This window comes from Pleurodeles waltl, chromosome 11 (genome assembly GCF_031143425.1).
Source record: "Pleurodeles waltl isolate 20211129_DDA chromosome 11, aPleWal1.hap1.20221129, whole genome shotgun sequence".
Lineage (NCBI taxonomy): Eukaryota > Metazoa > Chordata > Amphibia > Caudata > Salamandridae > Pleurodeles > Pleurodeles waltl.
In genome coordinates this window covers 866,134,922-866,156,024 of record NC_090450.1, presented here as the reverse complement: position 1 = coordinate 866,156,024, position 21,103 = coordinate 866,134,922, and the positions used below count along the sequence as shown (strand labels likewise).

Sequence of the window (21,103 nt, the reverse complement as noted above, 5' to 3'; positions counted from 1 at the left end):
GTTGGAGAGGGCCTCGTGGAGAGTGGGTTCCCTGGGCCTGTCCTCCCCCTGTCGCACAGCAGCCCTCCCAGTTCCCCTGTGTTCCTGGACCTCTGTCCCCTGGACCGTGTGCCCACTGCCACTGCCCCCAGGTCCCTGTTGTTGTTGGGGTGGTGGGTTAGCCTGTGCTCCCTGTAGTGGTGGACACACTGCTGATTGACGTGTCCTAGGGACAGAGGTATGGGCCCGTGGGTGGGTGCTGTGCTGGTGTTTCCAGAGGGGGGAAGCTCTGGGGTGGCCTGTGACTGTGTCAGGGGAACCGACTGTCCCGAGGGCCCAGATGGGCTGGGCTGGTCATCTAGATCCAGTTGGACAGAGCAGCTGTCATCACTGTGGGCCTCTTCTGTTGGTGGTGTGGACATGTGTGGACCCTCCTGTCCGGTGACGTTGGGTAGGGGTCCTGCAGGGGTATAAAAGGATGTTTATTGCATCTGTGTGTGCCATGGTGTGCAATGGGTGGGTGACCGTGTACCCCAGTGCTTGTATTCCTGTGTGGGACCTTGTGTGATGGTGGTTTAGGGGGGTGTATGGGTATGTGCAGTGGCCATGCTTTGGTGGTGGGTGTCCATGCTTTGTTGTTGCATGCAGGGCTTGGTGTTGGAATGTGTGATTTGTAATATTGGGACATTTGTGAGGAGTTGGAGTGATGGAGGTGAGGGCGAGGGTGGGGGTATGTGATGGCATGCAGGTAGGGTGGGGGATATCATAGTTAAAGTTTTACTTACCAGAGTCCATTCCTCCATCTACTCCTGCGAGGACCTCAGGAAGCAGAATTGCCAAGACTTGCTCCTCCCATGTTGTTAGTTGTGGGGGAGGAGGTGGGGGTCCGCCGCCAGTCTGCTGAACTGCAAGGTGGTGTCTTGAGACCACGGAACACACCTTCCCCCGTAGGCCGTTCCACCTCTTCCTGGTGTCATCCCTATTTCTTGGGTGCTGTCCCACTGCGTTGGCCCTGTCCACTATTCTTCGCCATAGCTCCATCTTCCTAGCTATGGAGGTGTGCTGCACCTGTGATCCGAATAGCTGTGGCTCTACCTGGACAATTTCCTCCACCATGACCCTGAGCTCCTCCTCAGAGAACCTGGGGTGTCTTTGCCGTGCCATGGGGTGGTGTGGGTGATGTGTAGGGTGGTGTGGGTAGTGATAAGTGGGGTGATATTTAGTGGTGTGTTGTGTGAGATGCGTGGAAGTTATGTGGGTGATGGTATTGTGTGCCTGTGGATGCTTGGTAGTAGTTTGTAGTGTCTCTCTCTGGCCTTCTTTCTGTATTTTGGACGTAGGGCTTTGTGGGTGTGTGTTTTATATTGTAATGGGTGTGTGGGAGTGGTGTGTGTATGTGTATCAGGTGTGTGTATTTGGGATTGTCCAATGTGGTAGTGTTTTGTAAATGTGTGTGTATTTTGAGCGCGGCAGTGTGTACCGCCAATGGAATACCACGGTTGAAAGACCGCCACGTGGATTCGTGGGTCGTGATATTGTGGGCGTATTTCTGTTGGCGTGACGGTGGAGGTTTTGTTTTTGCTAGTTAATCACTGACCTTTGGTGTGGCGGACTTGTGTGGGTGTCTCAATTTTGGCAGATTCCGAGCAGTGGGCCATAATGACCGTGGCGGAATTCCGCTGCCGCAGCAGTGTGTTGGCGGTCTTGTGCACGGCGGTAAGCGGCTTTTACCGCCAATGTTGTAATGAGGGCCATCATTTCTTAAAATAGCTGTATGGCACTCGGAGGTCGATATTATAACAAAACATTAGGCCAGTGATTAAAAGCTAAGAATATTTATCCCCATGATTACCCCTCCACCTTCCTTTCCATGATACTGATATCAGTAAATTGAAGAGAATACAGTGGATATGGGCTAATCCCACATGCTTACATGCTCAACCCGGATTTTTAAATGTTCAAGATTATAAAGAAGAATTGAAGGATTAATTTACTTTATGTGTTACACAACTGACCTAGTATTGATCTGCGCCCAAGACAAGCTTATAGCTTATGCCATCTATGCAAATGATAGGGCCGCTAATTTCATTAAGGTGCGGTCATTTTTTTAATAAAACATGGAGCAGTATAAACCAAACAGGGGCTATTTTCTCACTGACAACAGGAATTGACTTTGGAAGCACCGTTAGCAAGTACCAATAATCATCACTGGTGAACAAGAGTAGAAAACGTTAACAATATGCAGTCCACAGGCAGCGAAAACCTTGTACACAATGGCTAGGAGACTGGGGATGTTGCTATTTTCACAATGCTTTAGCATCAAATGATGGTGATAGGTGTGTGGTAACAGGTCTGTTGGTTGGATCACAAATGGGTGGATAGTGATAGAAGTGGATGCCTTGCAGCATATTGATGCCAAGTCTTAATTTCATTGGCACCTCTAGTTACTGGTGAGAATAGAGGATACGGGGAAATGTAACATTTCACCTGTCTAATTAAACATGTGTATTTGGCACATTTATTTTAGTAGGTAATTGGCTAAATGAAAACCTCCTGACATGTAATAAACCCCAAAGTATAAACAAATAAGACTGGCGTGATATCTAGTTTTGAGGAACTTTATATGCATGATGGACAATTTTACTTTCTTTCAAAAGCCTGGATAAAAAACAAATATTAACATACTTGACCAAGCTCCTAATGGTCAGTATTCCTGAAAGTTTCACATACTTTCAGCTCTAAAATATACACAAAAGAGACTGACTACCTTAACACAAGTGAGAAGTAGGATTTAAACTTAGACCATAGCATCTACCATTTTTTCAGTGAAACAGAAATTAACTTACGAAACCAAACAATACAGGGGCGTTACAGTTAGGCTCACATTTCAGGCGTACGAAACCATATAAATTCAAGCGTTATTTCAATTAACTATAATTTGTGCCCTGAGGTAACTTAAACTAGTGCCCCTGCCATGTACTGCAAATATTACATTGATATTATCAATTATGTTATCAGAGGTGTCATGAATGTTGCAATATGTGAGGTAATTAGCAGTATTTGGTGAGGGAGATAGCAGAAGCCAGCCCTGGGAGGTGGCACTCCCTAGTACCATATTTAGCTCCAGGAGAGGGGGGCCCTTTTTTTACAGAGTAATTGGCCCTGGGGAGGTCGTGGTTCCAAGGGCGAATGGGGGTCCATTCGGCCCCCACATCATTTTTTTGCTTACAGCCCTAGGGAGGTAGTGGACCCTGGGGGTCCACATGCACCGAGGGTACCCCTGCACAATATTGGTTTTAGCGCCGAGGAAGCGGTAGTCCCCGGGTGTGATAAAGTAGCCTCTTTCTAGCCTTGTTACCCCCACTTTTGGCCTGTTTGTGAGTGTATGTCAGGGTGTTTTCACTGTCTCACTGGGATCTTGCTAGCCAGGGCCCAGTGCTCATAGTGAAAACCCTATGTTTTCAGTATGTTTGTTATGTGTCACTGGGACCCTGCTAGTCAGGACCCCAGTGCTCATAAGTTTGTGACCTATAGGTATGTGTTCCCTGTGTGATGCCTAACTGTCTCACTGAGGCTCTGCTAACCAGAACCTCAGTGGTTATGCTCTCTCTTTACAAATTGTCACTAACAGGCTAGTGACCAATTTCACCAATTTACATTGGCATACTGGAACACCCTTATAATTCCCTAGTATATGGTACTGAGGTACCCAGGGTATTGGGGTTCCAGGAGATCCCTATGGGCTGCAGCATTTCTTTTGCCACCCATAGGGAGCTCTGACAATTCTTTCACAGGCCTGCCACTGCAGCCTGAGTGAAATAACGTCCACGTTATTTCACAGCCATTTTACACTGCACTTAAGTAACTTATATGTCACCTATATGTCTAACCTTTACCTGGTAAAGGTTGGGTGCTAAGTTACTTAGTGTGTGGGCACCCTGGCACTAGCCAAGGTGCCCCCACATTGTTCAGGGCCAATTCCCCGGACTTTGTGAGTGCGGGGACACCATTACACGCGTGCACTACATATAGGTCACTACCTATGTGTAGCTTCACAATGGTAACTCCGAATATGGCCATGTAACATGTCTAATATCATGGAATTGCCCCCTCTATGCCATCCTGGCGTTGTTGGCACAATCCCATGATCCCACGGGTCTCTAGCACAGACCCGGGTACTGCCAAACTGCCTTTTCGGGGGTTTCACTGCAGCTGCTGCTGCTGCCAACCCCTCAGACAGGTTTCTGCCCTCCTGGGGTCCAGCCAGGCTTGGCCCAGGAAGGCAGAACAAAGGACTTCCTCAGAGAGAGGGTGTTACACCCTCTCCCTTTGGAAAATGGTGTTAAGGCAGGGGAGGAGTAGCCTCCCCCAGCCTCTAGAAATGCTTTCATGGGCACACATGGTGCCCATTTCTGCATAAGCCAGTCTACACCGGTTCAGGGACCCCTCAGCCCTGCTCTGGCGCGAAACTGGACAAAGGAAAGGGGAGTGACCACTCCCCTGACCTGCACCTCCCCTGGGAGGTGCCCAGAGCTCCTCCAGCGTGCTCCAGACCTCTGCCATCTTGGAAACAGAGGTGCTGCTGGCACACTGGACTGCTCTGAGTGGCCAGGGCCAGCAGGTGACGTCAGAGACTCCTTCTGATAGGCTCCTTCAGGTGTTGCTAGCCTGTCTTCTCTCCTAAGTAGCCAAACCCTCTTTTCTGGCTATTTAGGGTCTTTGCTTTGGGGATTTCCTGAGATAACGAATGCAAGAGCTCATCAGAGTTCCTCTGCATCTCTCTCTTCACCTTCTGCCAAGGAATCGACTGCTGACTGCGCTGGAAGCCTGCAAAACTGCAACAAAGTAGCGAAAACGACTACTGCAACTCTGTAACGCTGATCCTGCCGCCTTCTCGACTGCTTTCCTGGTGGTGCATGCTGTGGGGGTAGTCTGCCTCCTCTCTGCACTAGAAGCTCCGAAGAAATCTCCCGTGGGTCGACGGAATCTTCCCCCTGCTACCGCAGGCACCAAAGAACTGCATCACCGGTCCCCTGGGTCTCCTCTCAGCACGACGAGCGAGGTCCCTTGAATCCAGCAACTCTGTCCAAGTGACTCCCACAGTCCAGTGACTCTTCAGTCCAAGTTTGGTGGAGGTAAGTCCTTGCCTCCCCACGCCAGACTGCATTGCTGGGAACCGCGACTTTTGCAGCTACTCCGGCCTCTGTGCACTTTCGGCGGAAATCCTTTGTGCACAGCCAAGCCTGGGTCCACGGCACTCTAACCTGCATTGCACGACCTCCTGAGTTGTCCTCCGGCGACGTGGGACTCCTTTGTGTAACTTCGGGTGAGCACCGTTTCACTCCTCTTCGTAGTGCCTGTTCCGGCACTTCTGCGGGTGCTGCCTGCTTCTGAGAGGGCTCCTCGTCCTGCTGGGCGCCCCCTCTGTCCCCTGACGCAATTGGCGACATCCTGGTCCCTCCTGGGCCACAGCAGCATCCAAAAACCCTAACCGCACGACTTGCAGCTAGCAAGGCTTTTTTGCGGTCTTTCTTCAGGAAAACACTTCTGCACGACTCTCCACGGCGTGGGGCATCCATCCTCCAAAGGGGAAGTTTCTAGCCCTTGTCGTTCCTGCAGAATCCTTAGCTTCTACTGTCCAGTAGCAGCTTCTTTGCACCCACAGCTGGCATTTGCTTGGCATCTGCCCATCTCCGACTTGCTTGTGACTTTTGGAATTGGTCCCCTTGTTCCACAGGTACCCTCGTTTGGAAATCCATTGTTGTTGCATTGCTGGTTTGTGTCTTTCCTGCAGAATTCCCCTGTCACGACTTCTGTGCTCTTTGGGGAACTTTAGTGCACTTTGCACTCACTTTTCAGGGTCTTGGGGTGGGCTATTTTTCTAACCCTCACTGTTTTCTTACAGTCCCAGCGACCCTCTACAAGGTCACATAGGTTTGGGGTCCATTCATGGTTCGCATTCCACTTTTGGAGTATATGGTTTGTGTTGCCCCTATCCCTATGTGTCCCCATTGCATCCTATTGTAACTATACATTGTTTGCACTGTTTTCTAATATTATACTGCATATTTTTGGTATTGTGTACATATATCTTGTGTATATTTGCTATCCTCATACTGAGCGTACTCACTGAGATACTTTTGGCATACTGTCATAAAAATAAAGTACCTTTATTTTTAGTATTTCTGAGTATTGTGTTTTCTTATGATATTGTGCATATGACACTAGTGGTACTGTAGGAGCTTCACTCGTCTCCTAGTTCAGCCTAAGCTGCTCTGCTAAGCTACCATTATCTATCAGCCTAAGCTGCTAGACACCCTATACACTAATAAGGGATACCTGGGCCTGGTGCAAGGTGTAAGTACCCCTTGGTACTCACTACAAGCCAGTCCAGCCTCCTACACCGGGCCATTATTAAGCTCTTGGAGAGGGCCCCGTGTGCCCCTCTCCATTTTTTCTTTAAATGAACTTGGCATGCCCCAGGGACCTAGCCCAACCAGGGGCTACAATTGTAAGAAGCGTGGGAGACTGTGCCTTTTTTTTATTAATATTATTTCATTGCAAAATTCACAAACTTCACCCTGAATTAAAAAAGAAAATGCTTCTTTGCCCTGTCAGGTTCCCAAGGGACCTGAAGACCAAGGCTATGGTGTTAGGGTGTTCCTACCCTGCCTCCTTTTCTTTTTTTTTTTTTTTCTTTTTTCTGCATTTTTTGGGGGGACTTGGCTGAAGCTGAGTCTAAGCAAGGCTGCCAACATTTACTGGTTGAAGTGTTGGCAGCTAATCAGATCTCTGCACGAGATTGGGACTATTCACAAAGTATTTTCACTTCTAGATATACAAATTTGGATTTCCTTTAATATCTCAAAAACTAGTGAATGGATTTGCACCACATAACAAAAAGTGTGCTTCCTGCCAAACGTGGTGTAATTCCAACCAGTGGTTCGGGCTGCAGGCTTGTTCAAAATCCCTTTGGGAATTAACATGAGAAACTCATTTTTTTGTAACACCCCACCCCCCTTTCTCGACCACCGCTTGAGGGATCACCCCAAAACTTTCCATGCACAACAAGACCCAACTTGACACTTTTTCTGGAAAATTTATTGAAGATTTGTGAATCAGTGCCAAAGATATAGGCAAGTCAGTTTCTATGGAATATATATATATATATATATATATATATATCACCTACTCCCGCTCGCCAGTAGGTAGTTATAGTTTTGACCTAGAGAATGAAGACTGACACTCTTAGTAAAACATGTACTTCCAAGAGGAGCACCCTGTCAGTTGACTGCCTCGTGTTCTACGGCAGCCTCCCAGAGTGTTCTAAAGAACAACTAGAGCACTAACACTCTTACTTAGGACAAAAGTGTGGAGCACCTGATGCTATCTTGATTGAATCAAATTGGTAAAACGTAAAATGTATTTTAGAAAGCAACAAAATGAGGTGTTTTGCCATAGAAGTTATGGTTAGTGATGTAGAAAGAAACAGGACACATTTTAAGTGAGTTCTCGAATATGTTCCTCTTCTATGTCATTGAAACATTCTGACATGTAGACTGAAACATGTACATTGTGAATTTATGCCAAAAGTGTGGTACATCTGACTTCCATGTGATGGAATCGAAGTGGAAAACTGAAAGCATTTTCTACTGAGAATACTGCAGTAAATGAGGATATTAGGGAGCTTCACAACAAAGGAGTCTCCCAAGATGGCCACCAGAGAAAGAAGAGCCCAAATGTAGCACAAATATCCCCCAAATGTAGCTCAAGTTCAGCCCAATGACAGAATTGTGCAAAGCAATTAATTGTTCAGCATTTTTGTAGTTTTATATAGCACAGACTTCACTCAAATGTACTGGAGTGCTTTACATGGGCATCAGTACCATTACACAAGAACACATTCCTTTTGGGCTTTGGGCATGGGGAGATGATGTGATTTGTCCAGAATCACAGGATGTTGAGCTGACGGTGAAACTTGAACCTGCTTCCCCAGTTGCAAAGTCTGCAGCTCTGGCTGCAACACCACATTCTCTCCCATAAGTGCAACATGAAGTGATCAACTGGATGAAAAAACATCAAGATAGTAAATAATTTAAAAGTGCATTTTTGCAATTTGAGAACTCAGAAAATATGTCCTCTTTTTAGTTTTTTAGAGCACTAACCATATTTTCTATGGTTCTGTGGGAAAAAGACCCTCTAATTTGTATAATTTCTAATGGAAATGCTTTAGGTATTTACTCTTTTGATTACTACAAGATGACGTCAGGCGTGCCACACTTTTATAATAAATATAGAATGTTGGCAATCTAGTTGTTTATTAGAATACTGTTGGGAAGCAGACGTCAGGAGCACAGACTCAGATAATCGAGGGCAGGGAGGAGGATAAAGAGGAAACTAGTTGACCATGCTGGGCAGGTGGGAGGGACAGTGGCAGCACAAGGGACCATGGATGGCAGGTGAGAGGTGGGCAGGGGCAACAAACCAACTATGCAGGACAGGCAAGAGAGGCTGTGGCAGTATAACAGACCATTGCGGGCAGAAACAAGAAGCAATGGCAGTAAAGCTGTGCATGCCAACAGACCTGATTCAAGCTGGAAACTATTGATGTTTTTAAGCCCAAAAGGGCTTTCTTTTAATCTGTCTCCTGGCTAAAATCTCTTTTTCAAAGCAAGTCACTGGGGAAAATGAATTCCCCAGGTTTTCTTTCAAACTCTCCTTCTTAATAAGTTCAAAATGTTGGCCAGTATGGCACATAGAATTACTGAGGGCAGGAGGAATGGGGTAGGAACGTGTTCTCAGATAACGGAGGGCAGTAGGAAGATGAACAGGGGGACCAAACTGACCTTACAGGGCAAGTGTCAGAGGTTGCAGCAGCAGAACACATCACACAAAATAAGCCGGATGGCAGTGCAGCACAACAAGCCGTGGAGAAACAGTAGGGAGGGGACAGAGCCATGCACATGGACAATAGAGGGAAGAGGGGAAAGAGGCAAGGGCAGCAAACTGACCACACCTGAAAAACAGGAGGGATAGTTGAGGCATAGCAGACAATGAGGGGCAGGAGGGTCGGGTGCAGGGGCACGACAACGGAGAAGGCAAGGCAGGATGGAGGGGATAAGAACCTGCACATGGAAAAAGGAGGGCAGAGGGGCAAGGGGGAGGGCTGGAGTGGCAAGCTGACCATGGACGGCTGAAGGGGTGGGCACTGGAAGCACAACACACCAGGTAGTGCAACAGTGAGACTATAATGGCATACACACAGACACTAGAGCGAAGGTGGGAGGGGTCAGAGGCAGCAAGCTGACCACACAGGACAGGTGGGAGGGGCAGTGGCAGCAAAGAAGGCCATGCATGGCAAGCGGGAGGGGCAGTGGCAGCACAGTGGCCATGGTGGGCAAGAGGAAGGGAGCAGGGGCATGAACAAAGGTCCATAGAGGACAGAAGGGATGGGTAGGGGCTGCACACAGGCAAGAAAGGGCAGGAAAGGAGCTACACAACAGACCAAACGGTAGGCAGGAGGCGCAGTTGCATCATAACAGAGCATGGAGGGCAGAAAGTAGTGACAGCAGAATGTACTATGCAGGGTGGAGGGAAAGGGATAGGGGCGTGGAACTCGCACAGGCAGGGTGGAGTTGGCAGGGACAGGCAGCAGTCATCTAATCATGCTAGGCAGGTAGGAGAGGCAGTGGCAGTTCAACAGAACACTCGGAGTAGATAGGAGGGGCAGGTCCATGGAACATGGTGAGCAAAATGGAGGGAGCATGGGCAAGCACACAGACATCGGAGGGCAGGGGAAAGGAGGGTAGGGGCAGCAAGCTAAGTACAGAGGCTAAGCAGGAGGGCAATGAGGATGAGTGAGCAGGGACAGCAAGCTAAATGGAGGGCAGTGGCAGCACATCGGACCATGCAGGACAGGAGAGACGGGGTTGGTGCATGGACTCGGATAACAGAGGGTAGGGAAGAGGTAGATGGGGCCACAAGCTAACTGTTCAGGGCAGGCGGAAAGGGCAGTGGCAGAACAACAGCCACACAGAACTGTAATAAGGGAGCAGGGGCCTCAACTTGGACAATAGATGACAAGGAGGAAGGGGGTGCAGGAGCAGGAGCAGCAGGCTTGGGTGGGGCCAGCACAACACCAGGGTTGGCCCTTCATCCCTCTCCCACCCCAACGTGCATTGCAATGGGCATTTTACTTACCGCTAACTTGTTTAGACCTTACGGTCTTTGTCACAGACTAAAACCACAAGGTGTAATTTCACCATATAAGTGTTAAAACAAATAATAATCTTGGAAAACAGACACAGTGTTTCATTTCTTCCATAGGCATAAACAGCCTGAAGACAGACTCCTGACCAAAGACACTAAGGAAGAGAGACTCATATTTTTTCATTATTGATTGGGACTGCACAAAATTAGTAATTATCGGCACAATAACGCATAACAAAACAGGCATTTATCATTTCCATATTGTCTAATCATGATCGTTTTAAAGGCTCAGGTTGACACAAAATTGAGGGCAAGTGACCTAAAATTATAGCAGCACACCCTTAAATCATCAACGTTCAACCAAATTAATTCACTCATTGAAAATCGAGGTCAAGTGACCTATGTCAAAGACCGTAAGGTTGAAACGTGTTGCCAGTGAGAATAAATCTGTACTTGAGAAACGCCATCCTGGAGTGTGACTGTTCTTGCATACCAGACTTGGGGGACAGAATTTCTACACAGACATCACACACACACACATCACACACACACACACACACAATCGTGTGGTAGTCTTTAGCAACACTTTTTAGCAGTTATATCAAAGCTTATATAGCTGAAGGCAGTGCAGTATGTTGTCTGATTCTCCTCATGCCCTTCACTGGCTAGAAATAAACAGCTGGAAATGTTTCATATGCATCCTAAAATATTAACTCCACATAACTGCAATATAATACTAGATGCTGAAATATATTTTCCTTGACAGCTTGTAAATCATCTTTTATCCAAGCCATTTGTTCAGTACACTAGTTGTCAACGCCTGACAAATGTGGTGAAAGACCTGACTAGTTGAGAAAATGGTGAGATTACAGTTTATAGACCGGGGCAGCTCCTCCGCTGTGGCAGCGGAGCGTTGCCCCCCTCCACCAGCAGCAGCTGCTGCAAAACCTTTACAGTAAAAACATAATAAACTGTTTATTATGGTTTTACTGTAAAAGGGGTGGGGCCACGGGTGTGACAGGGACAGAGGGGGGGATGCACAGTGTGCATGTATGTTTGGCCAGCCGTCTCGGGCCAGTCAATCGTATATGTGCACTAGGCTCTCTTCAACCCGGCAACGCAGTGTTGGTTTGGAGAGAGCAGGCAGAGGCTCCCACTCTGCTTCGGAGCGCCCTCGCTAGGTGCTCCATTCAATCCTAACATTGCTTTCATGCTGCTAGAGCCGCAGGGCAGGCTGGAAGCCTGTGCCTGCAATGCAAGACCAGAGTGGATTGGAGCAGTGCTGCAAAAAAGGTACATTTAAAAAAAAATATTATTATATTTTATTTTGTCATCCCCTCCCCCCCGCCACGCGATGTGCCGCCCCGCCCCTTTTCCCTCCCGCGAGCCGCAACTGTTTATAGGTGACAAATGGCAGTCTGCTTTTTAAACAAATCGTATACTTTATCTACAGATAGTATATCTATCTTTTCTAAACTGTCACATTTACATACAAGCATCCGATGTATTCTGTGAACGTATGATCTAATTGCATCCCAGTTCTAGTATGATGTTGGTCAAATACCAGAAAACCAAAACGGACATTGTTAAAGCCAATAGGTCTTGCTTCCATATTAATTTACCTGCCAGATCTTTTAGGTTTCCAGAAGCCACTAATAGCTCTGAGTTTGTCGTTAAGCAGCGGCCCAGCTACAGGAGAAAAAGTGCTGCCAGGTGCTCTGGATCTGATCAGAGGTATAGCAGTTGAATGTGGTTACTAAGGACGTCAGAGGGTTGCTCCTCTGTTGGTCCTTTGGCGCCCGTAGCAATGTATTTGTTTTGCAGTAAAGCATACCAGTGTGCAGTGTGCAATGTGTTCTGCAGTGCCAAAAAAAAAAATCAGAAAGGGAGTGCTTTGTGTATGCAGTGCACCTATGAGATAAAGTAAGGAATGTAACAAAGTATGATGACTGAGCGTAATTTTCATTTACAAAATATTCATTTATGCAGCCCAGCGGAAGCATTTCCTAGCAGATGGAAAGCCACACCCAAACAATAGTGTGAGGTGAGAATCAAATACTTCAATGGGCTGATGCAAGCGGAATCAAATATGTCTCAAGCCAAACTTGAAAAAGATGGCCACAGCACACAGAATATAAAGTCCAATGGTGTGACAGGGAAAAATAACCCTGATAGTATATTGATGAAGTGAAAGGTAGACTGGAGTCCAAGGTCTTGTTTTGCAGATGTTGTCTTTAATAGTAGATGCTAGAGATCATAGTGTCATCATCGAGATACAGCCAACACGTGTTTCGTCACACAAGTGACTTCATCAAGGCTGGGCCAACTGGCCAGAATGATACGTGGCATAGGTAGGTGGCGAGGGAGCCCCGTGAGCAGTTAACTGGGCTCCAGAAAGTCAAATGTTGCTTGTAGTAATGGACCAAGCGGTAATGTGCCTGGGTATGGTAATGAAACCGTAAGGAAAGGACAGTAATGGAAGGCCCTGATAAGCCTGTGGTCGGGAGCCTGGGAAGTTAGGAGCGTGGCACCAAGTAGTCGGAGCGTTGTGTCAGATGTCAATGCCAATGTCAGAAGCAGGCTCACCCAGAGAAGCCAATATTTTGGAGAGGACTGGCACAAAGCTCACTCTTTCTATAATGACCGCTAGAGGACGGCTTTTCCTTAACGGAAAAAAGTTGGCCTACTCAGACTTCATCATCTTTGCTCACATTTTAATAAATGTATTAGATTTTCTATTTTTCTTTTGCACCTAAAGATAACAACAAACTAGTAATAAACAATTGGCATCGGAAATCTAAGGCATTTTGAAGTAACTTCAGTGAACTACACACGACCTCTGGAAAGCACAAAAAAGGAATGTAATAAATTTGCAAAGACACATCCATTTTGCAACACCTTTGTTTAATTTTCCACTTTAAATCAGTATACATGGAAAAAACCACAGGAGCCCCTCTCAAGTTCCCAGCACTCCTCCCAGCCCCGGTATCTTTTTATGCTTAGCGGGGACATCCCCTTGATTCATATGTAGTGATATCCAGTATTCGGCTCTGTCCACGTCCCTTTTCCATCGGATCAGGGTAGGATATGTGCAACTTCTCCATTCCTGCGCTATGTCCCTTTTGCCCACCATGAGTCCCAGTTGCCTAAGCAATTTTTCTGCTGTGATGAATCCTCCATCACCAAGCACTTTAAGGAGGGCCGCCTGAGGCTGCTGGTTGAATGGGCGTTTAAGCACTTCTTGAAACACGTGGGCAGTGCCATTCCAGAAGGGTCGAAGGAACAGGCAGAACCAGGCATTGTGGAGAAAACCACCCACTGCCCCCTGACAATGAAGACATTCAGGACCCAGACTGTGGTGCATTCACCAAAGTGTGTCTGGAGTTAACTAAACATGATGATGACATTTCAACTAAGCCAATGTCTATTAAATATGGCTGTTTTTCTGGGGGCCATAAGCTCTCACGTCCATTCCTCATCTTGTAAGGGCCCAATATAATTTTCCCAACCCTCTGAAAGCCTCATAGAGGTGTTTTGAGAGACTATAACTAGGGCTCGACAGAAAATATAGATCTTCCCTCTGTCAGAGAGTTCGGGATGGTTAATTTGACTTTGAGGGTGGTAAATTTAGATAGGTCAGTCATGGCCCCCTATTAAGAAGTAACTGTGTGACGAAGTTGAAGGTACTGGTAGAGTTGTGATTGCAAGAGACTAACTTCTTCTCAATTTTGTTTAAAAAAATGAGGGTACCAGCAGGGGCTACATCTCCCATGAGAAAGCTCCCCAAGCGATCCCATCCTTCTAAGCCTCATAGGGCTGCAACCTGTGGAAGGGCACTGCCAGTCCAGATAGTGTGCCCTTTCCACCTCCTGTGGCACCCTTTTTGTTTATTAGAGGACTTCCACACCCCCATTACCACTTTTGTCATAAGAGAAACTTTTCCATAGTCCACATTTTAACCACGTAGGTGGGATCTACACCTCGACTCATCTATGCTGAGTATATCCAGCCCTAATAACCAATAGGTGTAATAGGAGTCCGGATCTGTCATGATCAAGCCCCCTTCGTAGGTGGATTTGTAGCACTTATTGAGCAAAACTCGAGGGCGTACCCCCCCACCCCCACACCCCCCCCCCTCCTCGCCTCCAGGAAGGACCAAACACAGGCCGTAAACTGAATGGGCGGAGGAAGGGGTAGCTCTGTAATGCATATGTAATTTTAGGGGGGGGGGTAGTTATTTTTAGTAGAGCCGTCCTTCCCAATGTAGACAGTGGTAAAGATGCCTACGGCTTTGTAGCTTTGTGTGTATTTTCTAGGCGAGGTAAAAAATTGTCACTAGACGCCACCTCTTCACTTCACTGCCCGGTTCACTCTTAACTATTAATACCACATGTGGTGACCATCAGGCCCGTCCAGACAACGTAATCACCGTGGTACGCATTTTTTTAGGACGCAACAGCAATTAGAACATTTCTAACTCCAACATAAAATTCAGAACAGCAACCTATTGATTTTAAATGTGTTTTGTTCTTTTTATTACCTTTACTCAGGAAATCTACTTCTCTGTATCCAAACTAGCTATCTTTATTTATGTGAAAGAGCTGCATGTTGGCAGATGCTTGTAACTTCTTTCTGATTACTATATAACATGAAATAAAAGCAAAACGATATTCCTCTGTACTTTGAGTTCTGATATGTTTGTTTTAAACAAAGGATTGCTTTTCCATTTGTAGGTTCAGAAAAGACATTCGAGTGGAAGCATGGACGATCGGCCTTCGCTCTCAGCCCGTGATTATGTAGAGTCCTTACATCAGAACTCAAGAGCGACCTTACTGTTTGGCAAAAACAACGTCATGGTGCAGCCTGTACGTATGTTGCTAATCCCTCTCACTACCTAGCGTATGTAGGGTTTTCTCTTGTCACGAGCTAAGTGCCTAGTGAATAACTTTTTCTTTCTTTAATTAATAAAGCAATATTTCCCATATATTTATTTTATACCGTGTTTTCCCACCAGCAGTAAAGAGACATCTTCAGGTTTGCTTTAGTGAGCCGTTTTATTTTAATACGCATGTAAATTATGTTGCATAAAATGACCACATGAGCGGAAAACATGTTTAGCACGGCCTGCAAAGGGAGTCCGCTTATGCTACTCCGGCCCATGCATCGGCAATAGACCCGTTTAATGGCCAATGTATTTCTCTACCAAGACACTGCGCAGTGTTTTTGTGGCAAAATTCGTAATATACTTGAATTCGTTCGTGAAGTAAAAAAGACATTTTTACCCAGCATTCCCATCATTGACAAAACAATGGACTTGGCATTTGAAAAAAAAAAAAGTCTATGCATGCAATCTTAAATGTACACGTGTAGACAGGGCGTGAGGTGACACAGCCTCAATCACAATTCCTGTCTATCATCTCATTTAGTTAAGTCATTGAACCCAACCCTAGAATGGAAATTGCGTTTCTCTCCTCTCCTTTTAATTTGTTATGTTTGGTTTAGGATGTTTTTAATACTGAACGTCGAAATGTGACACAGTTCAATGGATCCAGTTTTCCTATTTTAATAGCCAGCTTGATGATTGACATCGTCAATATGAGGAGGCACTGCTGGTCTGTAGCATCGCTGAATGGCAGCGTTTCATTTCATACACATGCTCTGTCTTAAAATTATAAAAAATAAATACATGAAGACATATAGATAACTAGTTAAAACATGTATGCATTACAATGACAAATATGAACAGTAAAATGTTATATTTCCCCTTTAAATCTATACATGAAGGTAAGATAAGATTATCTTTTTAACTTTGACCACGAATTTTAGTATAGAAAATATACACTTTTATGCAGCAGGACGGAAAAATCGAGATCACTGATGAGTTAGAAATACTAGTAAACTTCATTGGTGCGGTGGGCTTATCCAGTGAATTTTTTCTCCTGCACACTATTTCTCGGGCATAGTAGGTAGACAATAGACGTCCCGCACCGTAAATCCTCGTGTATTTGCTACGTAACCTCCGGCAGGCTTTCATGGTGTTTTTTTTTGTTCTCCTCTGTATAATTCACGAATAGCAGCTGTGCGTATACCCTTGTTATATCAGGAACACCTTCCTTTAAAAGCAATACAATGCAATTTTCAAACATTTTTAGGGTCGAGCACTTAAAACGCTCTGTCCCTGGTGTAATCTCTCTGTGGGCTTTTAACCACACCCATGCCACACCCGTCACTTTCATTGGTTTGTTGGCTTCCCTTTTAAATTTCACCTGATTTCATTAGTGAAAGGCATGCATACGTCATGCCTTTTTCAGTGTTTAGCCCTCCTCGAGCGCACCAGCCAACTACTGAAAACATACGAGGCTCCATGTTTTCCATATGGTTTCTGGACTACTTTTTCACCTTATTTCGATGGCAGCGTGATCTCGCTAGGCAGTAGTCCAGCCCTATGCATGACATCAACCAGCTTACATGGATAATCGCACTTTTGCCGATACGTTTCACTATGAGCGAACTGCTGTTTCCTTTTGTGTGTCTGCTTCGTGCTCATGGCGGCCATAGGCTCGCTTATGTGAAACTTTTTTACTTTTCATTTTCAGTTTATGTGGCAAGGAAAGTCCGGTTAGGAGTTTACAATGCTAATAGCTTTAACTCGAGCAACGTGAGACCCATTGCATTGCAACTGCTTGTTTAGTATTTGTTGTTTTGGAAATGCTTCATTTGCAACACCCCTTCTTCCCACTACCCACCACTCTCGTCTGTCAGAGATTAGGGTGGATGGCTGAAAGTGTTTGTACACCGATTAACTGACGTGACGGGCAATACAATTTGCTTAAATTATTTCCCTCGATGTGTAATACTGTTTTCAGGATATGGAGTTTAAATTGAGGTTGTTTCATAACTATTGAAGTGTACGCATTTGAGGTATTCCTTTAATAAAAGATTTGTTTAAAAAATAATACATTTTCTTTCAGTGGTTCCAAACAAATAAGCAAAATAAGATCAAAATCAAAAGGCATTTTCACTGTAGATTTGGTATTAAAAATCCAGTAACTGTCATAGATGTGTTACTACACATGTTAAGACATTTTCAGCATTGTTGTTCTAGTTTTCCATAAGCGGAATAACGAGGAAAAGGTGAAAGGTTACTAGACTACCCAAGAAACAGGATAGCCATGCACCATATTTTACAGACATTTCTCTGATGCAACTACTTTGTGTGATATACTAGAACCTGAATGACAATTTTTTTTACTTAGAATGATGGTGGCACCTAAGAAACAACCAGATCTAAACCCTGCAAAAATGTTCTAGATCAGTGGTTCCCAACCTAAGGTCCGAGGACCGCAGGAGTTTCGTGAAGCCTCTTCAGAGGGTCTGTGCCTACTTAGAAAATTAAATAATATGAACAGAATAATATTACATACTGTAGGAGTAAATACATAAATTGGCTAGATGTATAATTGAACATTTTAAAATGTACTGTAAATGTCAAGGGATTTGAAATTGGAAGCTAAAAATGAAATTAGTATCCTCAGATTGATTCATGGGAGCAGTGCATATGCATCACACAGAATATAGTGTGGACGATCTGTGGCTTCAATTGAATTTAAAAAAGCGCCAACCTTCCTATTCATCTTAAAACATTTGTTTTTTTGTTATTAATATTTGTGTGCACATTTAATAAAATGTGTTATCATTTGTGTATGTGTTTGATGAATGCTTGTTTCTGTTTTTTGTGTATATTGTTTGTGGTTCAGAACATCAACAATGCTTAGGCTGGGATCCCTGGTTTCCAGTAGTGGTTAGTGGGGGGTCCCCAGATTCCAATAATTATTCGGTGGAGGTCCACAGGTTCCAGTAATGAAAAAATGGGTCCACAGAAGCCAGAAGGTTGAGAACCACTGTCCTAGATTCTAGAACCACATTTATTATACTATCGTACTCATGATATAGCACTCACATTTCTCAGTCTGAGGAAAATCCACTTAAAATTTTTTTTTTTTTAAGTCTTCCAATATCAGTTCAACAGTACACGTGGTGTCATTCTTATACTGGACTTATTATTCTAGACGTTTTGCAAGAATTTGGATTCATTCAGGAGGCCATTAGGGCACATGTGCATCTTCTTTGGACATTTACTCACCTTTTGTGTGCATGTTCAATATAATTGGGTCTCGGGCGGAACCAGTTATAGCATATCATACAGCACTACAGTTGAGCTGCATTATAAGATTACCTACTCTGTTCCACTCTTAAACTATAATAGAATTTCAAATGCACATTCTTGTTCATATATTCCAGAGAGATGACATGGAAGCTATCCCAGGATATCTGTCGCTACATCAAACTGCAGACACCATGACTTTAAAGTGGACTCCAAATCAATTGATGAATGGCTCAGTGGGGGATTTAGATTATGAGAAAAGGTGATGGATTTTTTTTAAAGTTAAATATTTGCCATGTTTATTTTCCTTATCACTGTTTGTATTCGGCCTCATAAACATTGTTTAAGAAGTAATGGCAGTGTCTTGAAACCATATTGAATTGATAAATTGTAACTATTCCACCTTTATTTCACAGTTGGTGTTAGTGCCATTTGGAATATCGACCACCAAAGTTAGTTGATATATGCTGTTTCGTGTACGGAGTATGTACTCCTATTGGACAGGGAGAGCTAGAGGAAGTAGGGATAAGACATCTGGTGAGTGACCAGAGAGGCAGCATCATACTTCGCCCACCTTTCTATGTTTATGCCTCTGAAATAGAATAGTCAGGACAGTACAGAACATAGCCATTCAGGATCTGATGGGTTGCCACAGCAGGAAGAAAAATATTTTACCACCAGCTGGAAATTTCTGCTCAGTGGCTCAGAGATGCAGACAGCGTGGGCAAACGCCAAGTGGCACCAGTCATTGTATTGTTGTCCTGATGGTTGTAGATCAGAATATGGTTAGCAGATAAACCATCTGACAGAAATATTGTGTCCTAAATATCACTTTCAGAAATATCAGCCCATTTGTATGATACCTGTGATGTGCGAAAATTCAAGTTGCCTGCTGCAGCAACAGAAGGCTGATCCACACTTTTTATGCTAACCATACCTATGCACTTAGAATAGCTATCTGCAGTTTAAAAATATGCAATTTGTGAGCCGACATGCTTTCCAGATGAGAATGCCCCTAGCAGTATGCTTGATAAAATGGAATACAAAGGTGAGGACACAAGTTTAATAAAAATCAGAAAATGTGTACTTTCAGAAAGCTAAAAACTAGTTTCAGGAGAAACATGCGGCCATTTGTAATATATGCTGGTCACATAATTCTGATTGGTATGATACCATTAATGGGAACCAGGGCAGGTTTAAAACTAAAGTGTTTTTTTTTAAAAGTATTAAATACAAGTGTTCTTCTGGTGCACTGCTAAATTATTTTTTTACAGTCACAAAGGGGTAAGGGGTTTAAAGTTGACCGCTTCCCTTAGTGAATGGAATGCCACCTCCTTTGTGGTATCATTAAAAATATCATGTTTTTGACTGAATCTTGATCCATTTGAAATTTCATTTTAGGAGTCAGCAAAACTTTCCTGACTCCTAAAATAGGGTTAGGTCATAAAAAAAAAGCATTTTAATGTTAGCAAGCTCTAGGTTGGAGTCTTTGTGACCGTTAAAATGCATAGTACGTTTGGGCCTTTGTTCCTTTACACAAAATGAAAAGCTGTTATTTGAGGTGAAAATGTGTTTGCATTAAAAAAAAAAAGTTTTAGTAGCTTTACCAGCCTTTGTAAATTGAGGTAGTATTATATTTTGATTAGTACATTTATTTGCTACATTGGAAGAAACTAATTTCAAAGCCAGTGTATTGCCTATAGCTGGGTCAAGGTTCATCCAATAATGAAGATGATAAAGGGCCATTCTCTGTTCCTTGTTGTGCATTTAGCATATTTAATTTAAAGTTGATTATGCTATTTAGAATATTTGCACAATAAGTGTGTAATTCATCCATAAGGGCTGCACATTTTACTTTTCTTCTAAATATAGCATGAGAAAACTCAAAAGTAACAAACCAACAGCAATGTTACTAACATTTCAATCCATGTCTAGAACTTAATTGCATTAGAAATAAACTCTAGATATATTACTACAGTGCAAATTGATCTGCTTATTAAGGAGGCAATCTTATTGCTTACTCACTTCATCGATGGACCATGTTTCCTGAATGCAACTGATGTAATCTGATGAAACGTTCATCATCTGTATTATCAAAGATTTTCTTGAAATCCTGATTAATTCCAAGGAGAAAAATTAACCTTTGCATTAGTTTATTTTAATTTGGCTATGTCCCATTGATTTATCCCTTGGCTAGCTTCCAGGCATATCTCCTGTGTTCAGTGTTTCAAGCCGACTCCTGTTTCTCACTTCGGCCCAACTATTTTCTCCTGTTTTGCTGTCTTTAATATCAGTGCTATAGTTTTGCCGAGTTATACAAAACACTACACTAGCAGTGTGTTAAAATATCCAACGTAGATCAGTTTGCACCAGTGCTGTTCAAAAACTCATGTGGGAAAACCGGCTTTTTCAACTCTGAGAGTGCACAGAGGCCTGCTGTCCAGACCTCCGTGACAATGCTCAAACCATTTTCAAATGTTACATTTAATTGGGTGTCCCCAATTGGCATGTACTGACATTCTAATAAGTCTGTAGTATATGGTGCCCAAGTACCCAGGGCATGGAAGGCAGATTGTCCGCACAAAAGAGCTGTAACACTGGTTGTGCCACTCTGTGTATGACAAAGTGAAAACATGACAGCCATTGCAGACTGAAGAGACAGCGTGTGCACTGCACTGTCAACTTTGCCATTGCCGTTAATGATAAAGTCCCTTAACTATATATATGTCTCCCCTTAGGCAGTCCTATGAA

At 44.2% G+C, this 21,103-nt stretch overlaps 1 protein-coding gene across 3 annotated transcripts in view; it reads left to right on the top strand.

The window, feature by feature from the left end:
• SGSM1 (small G protein signaling modulator 1) overlaps window positions 1-21,103 on the top strand; it is a 950,757-nt gene that overhangs the window by 456,043 nt on the left and 473,611 nt on the right. For all 3 annotated transcript variants that reach the window (XM_069214718.1, XM_069214717.1, XM_069214716.1), the window contains exons 8-9: window positions 14,922-15,053; window positions 18,490-18,614. In XM_069214718.1, the coding sequence (XP_069070819.1) occupies window positions 14,922-15,053; window positions 18,490-18,614 (257 nt within the window). The remainder of the gene's footprint in view (window positions 1-14,921; window positions 15,054-18,489; window positions 18,615-21,103) is intronic.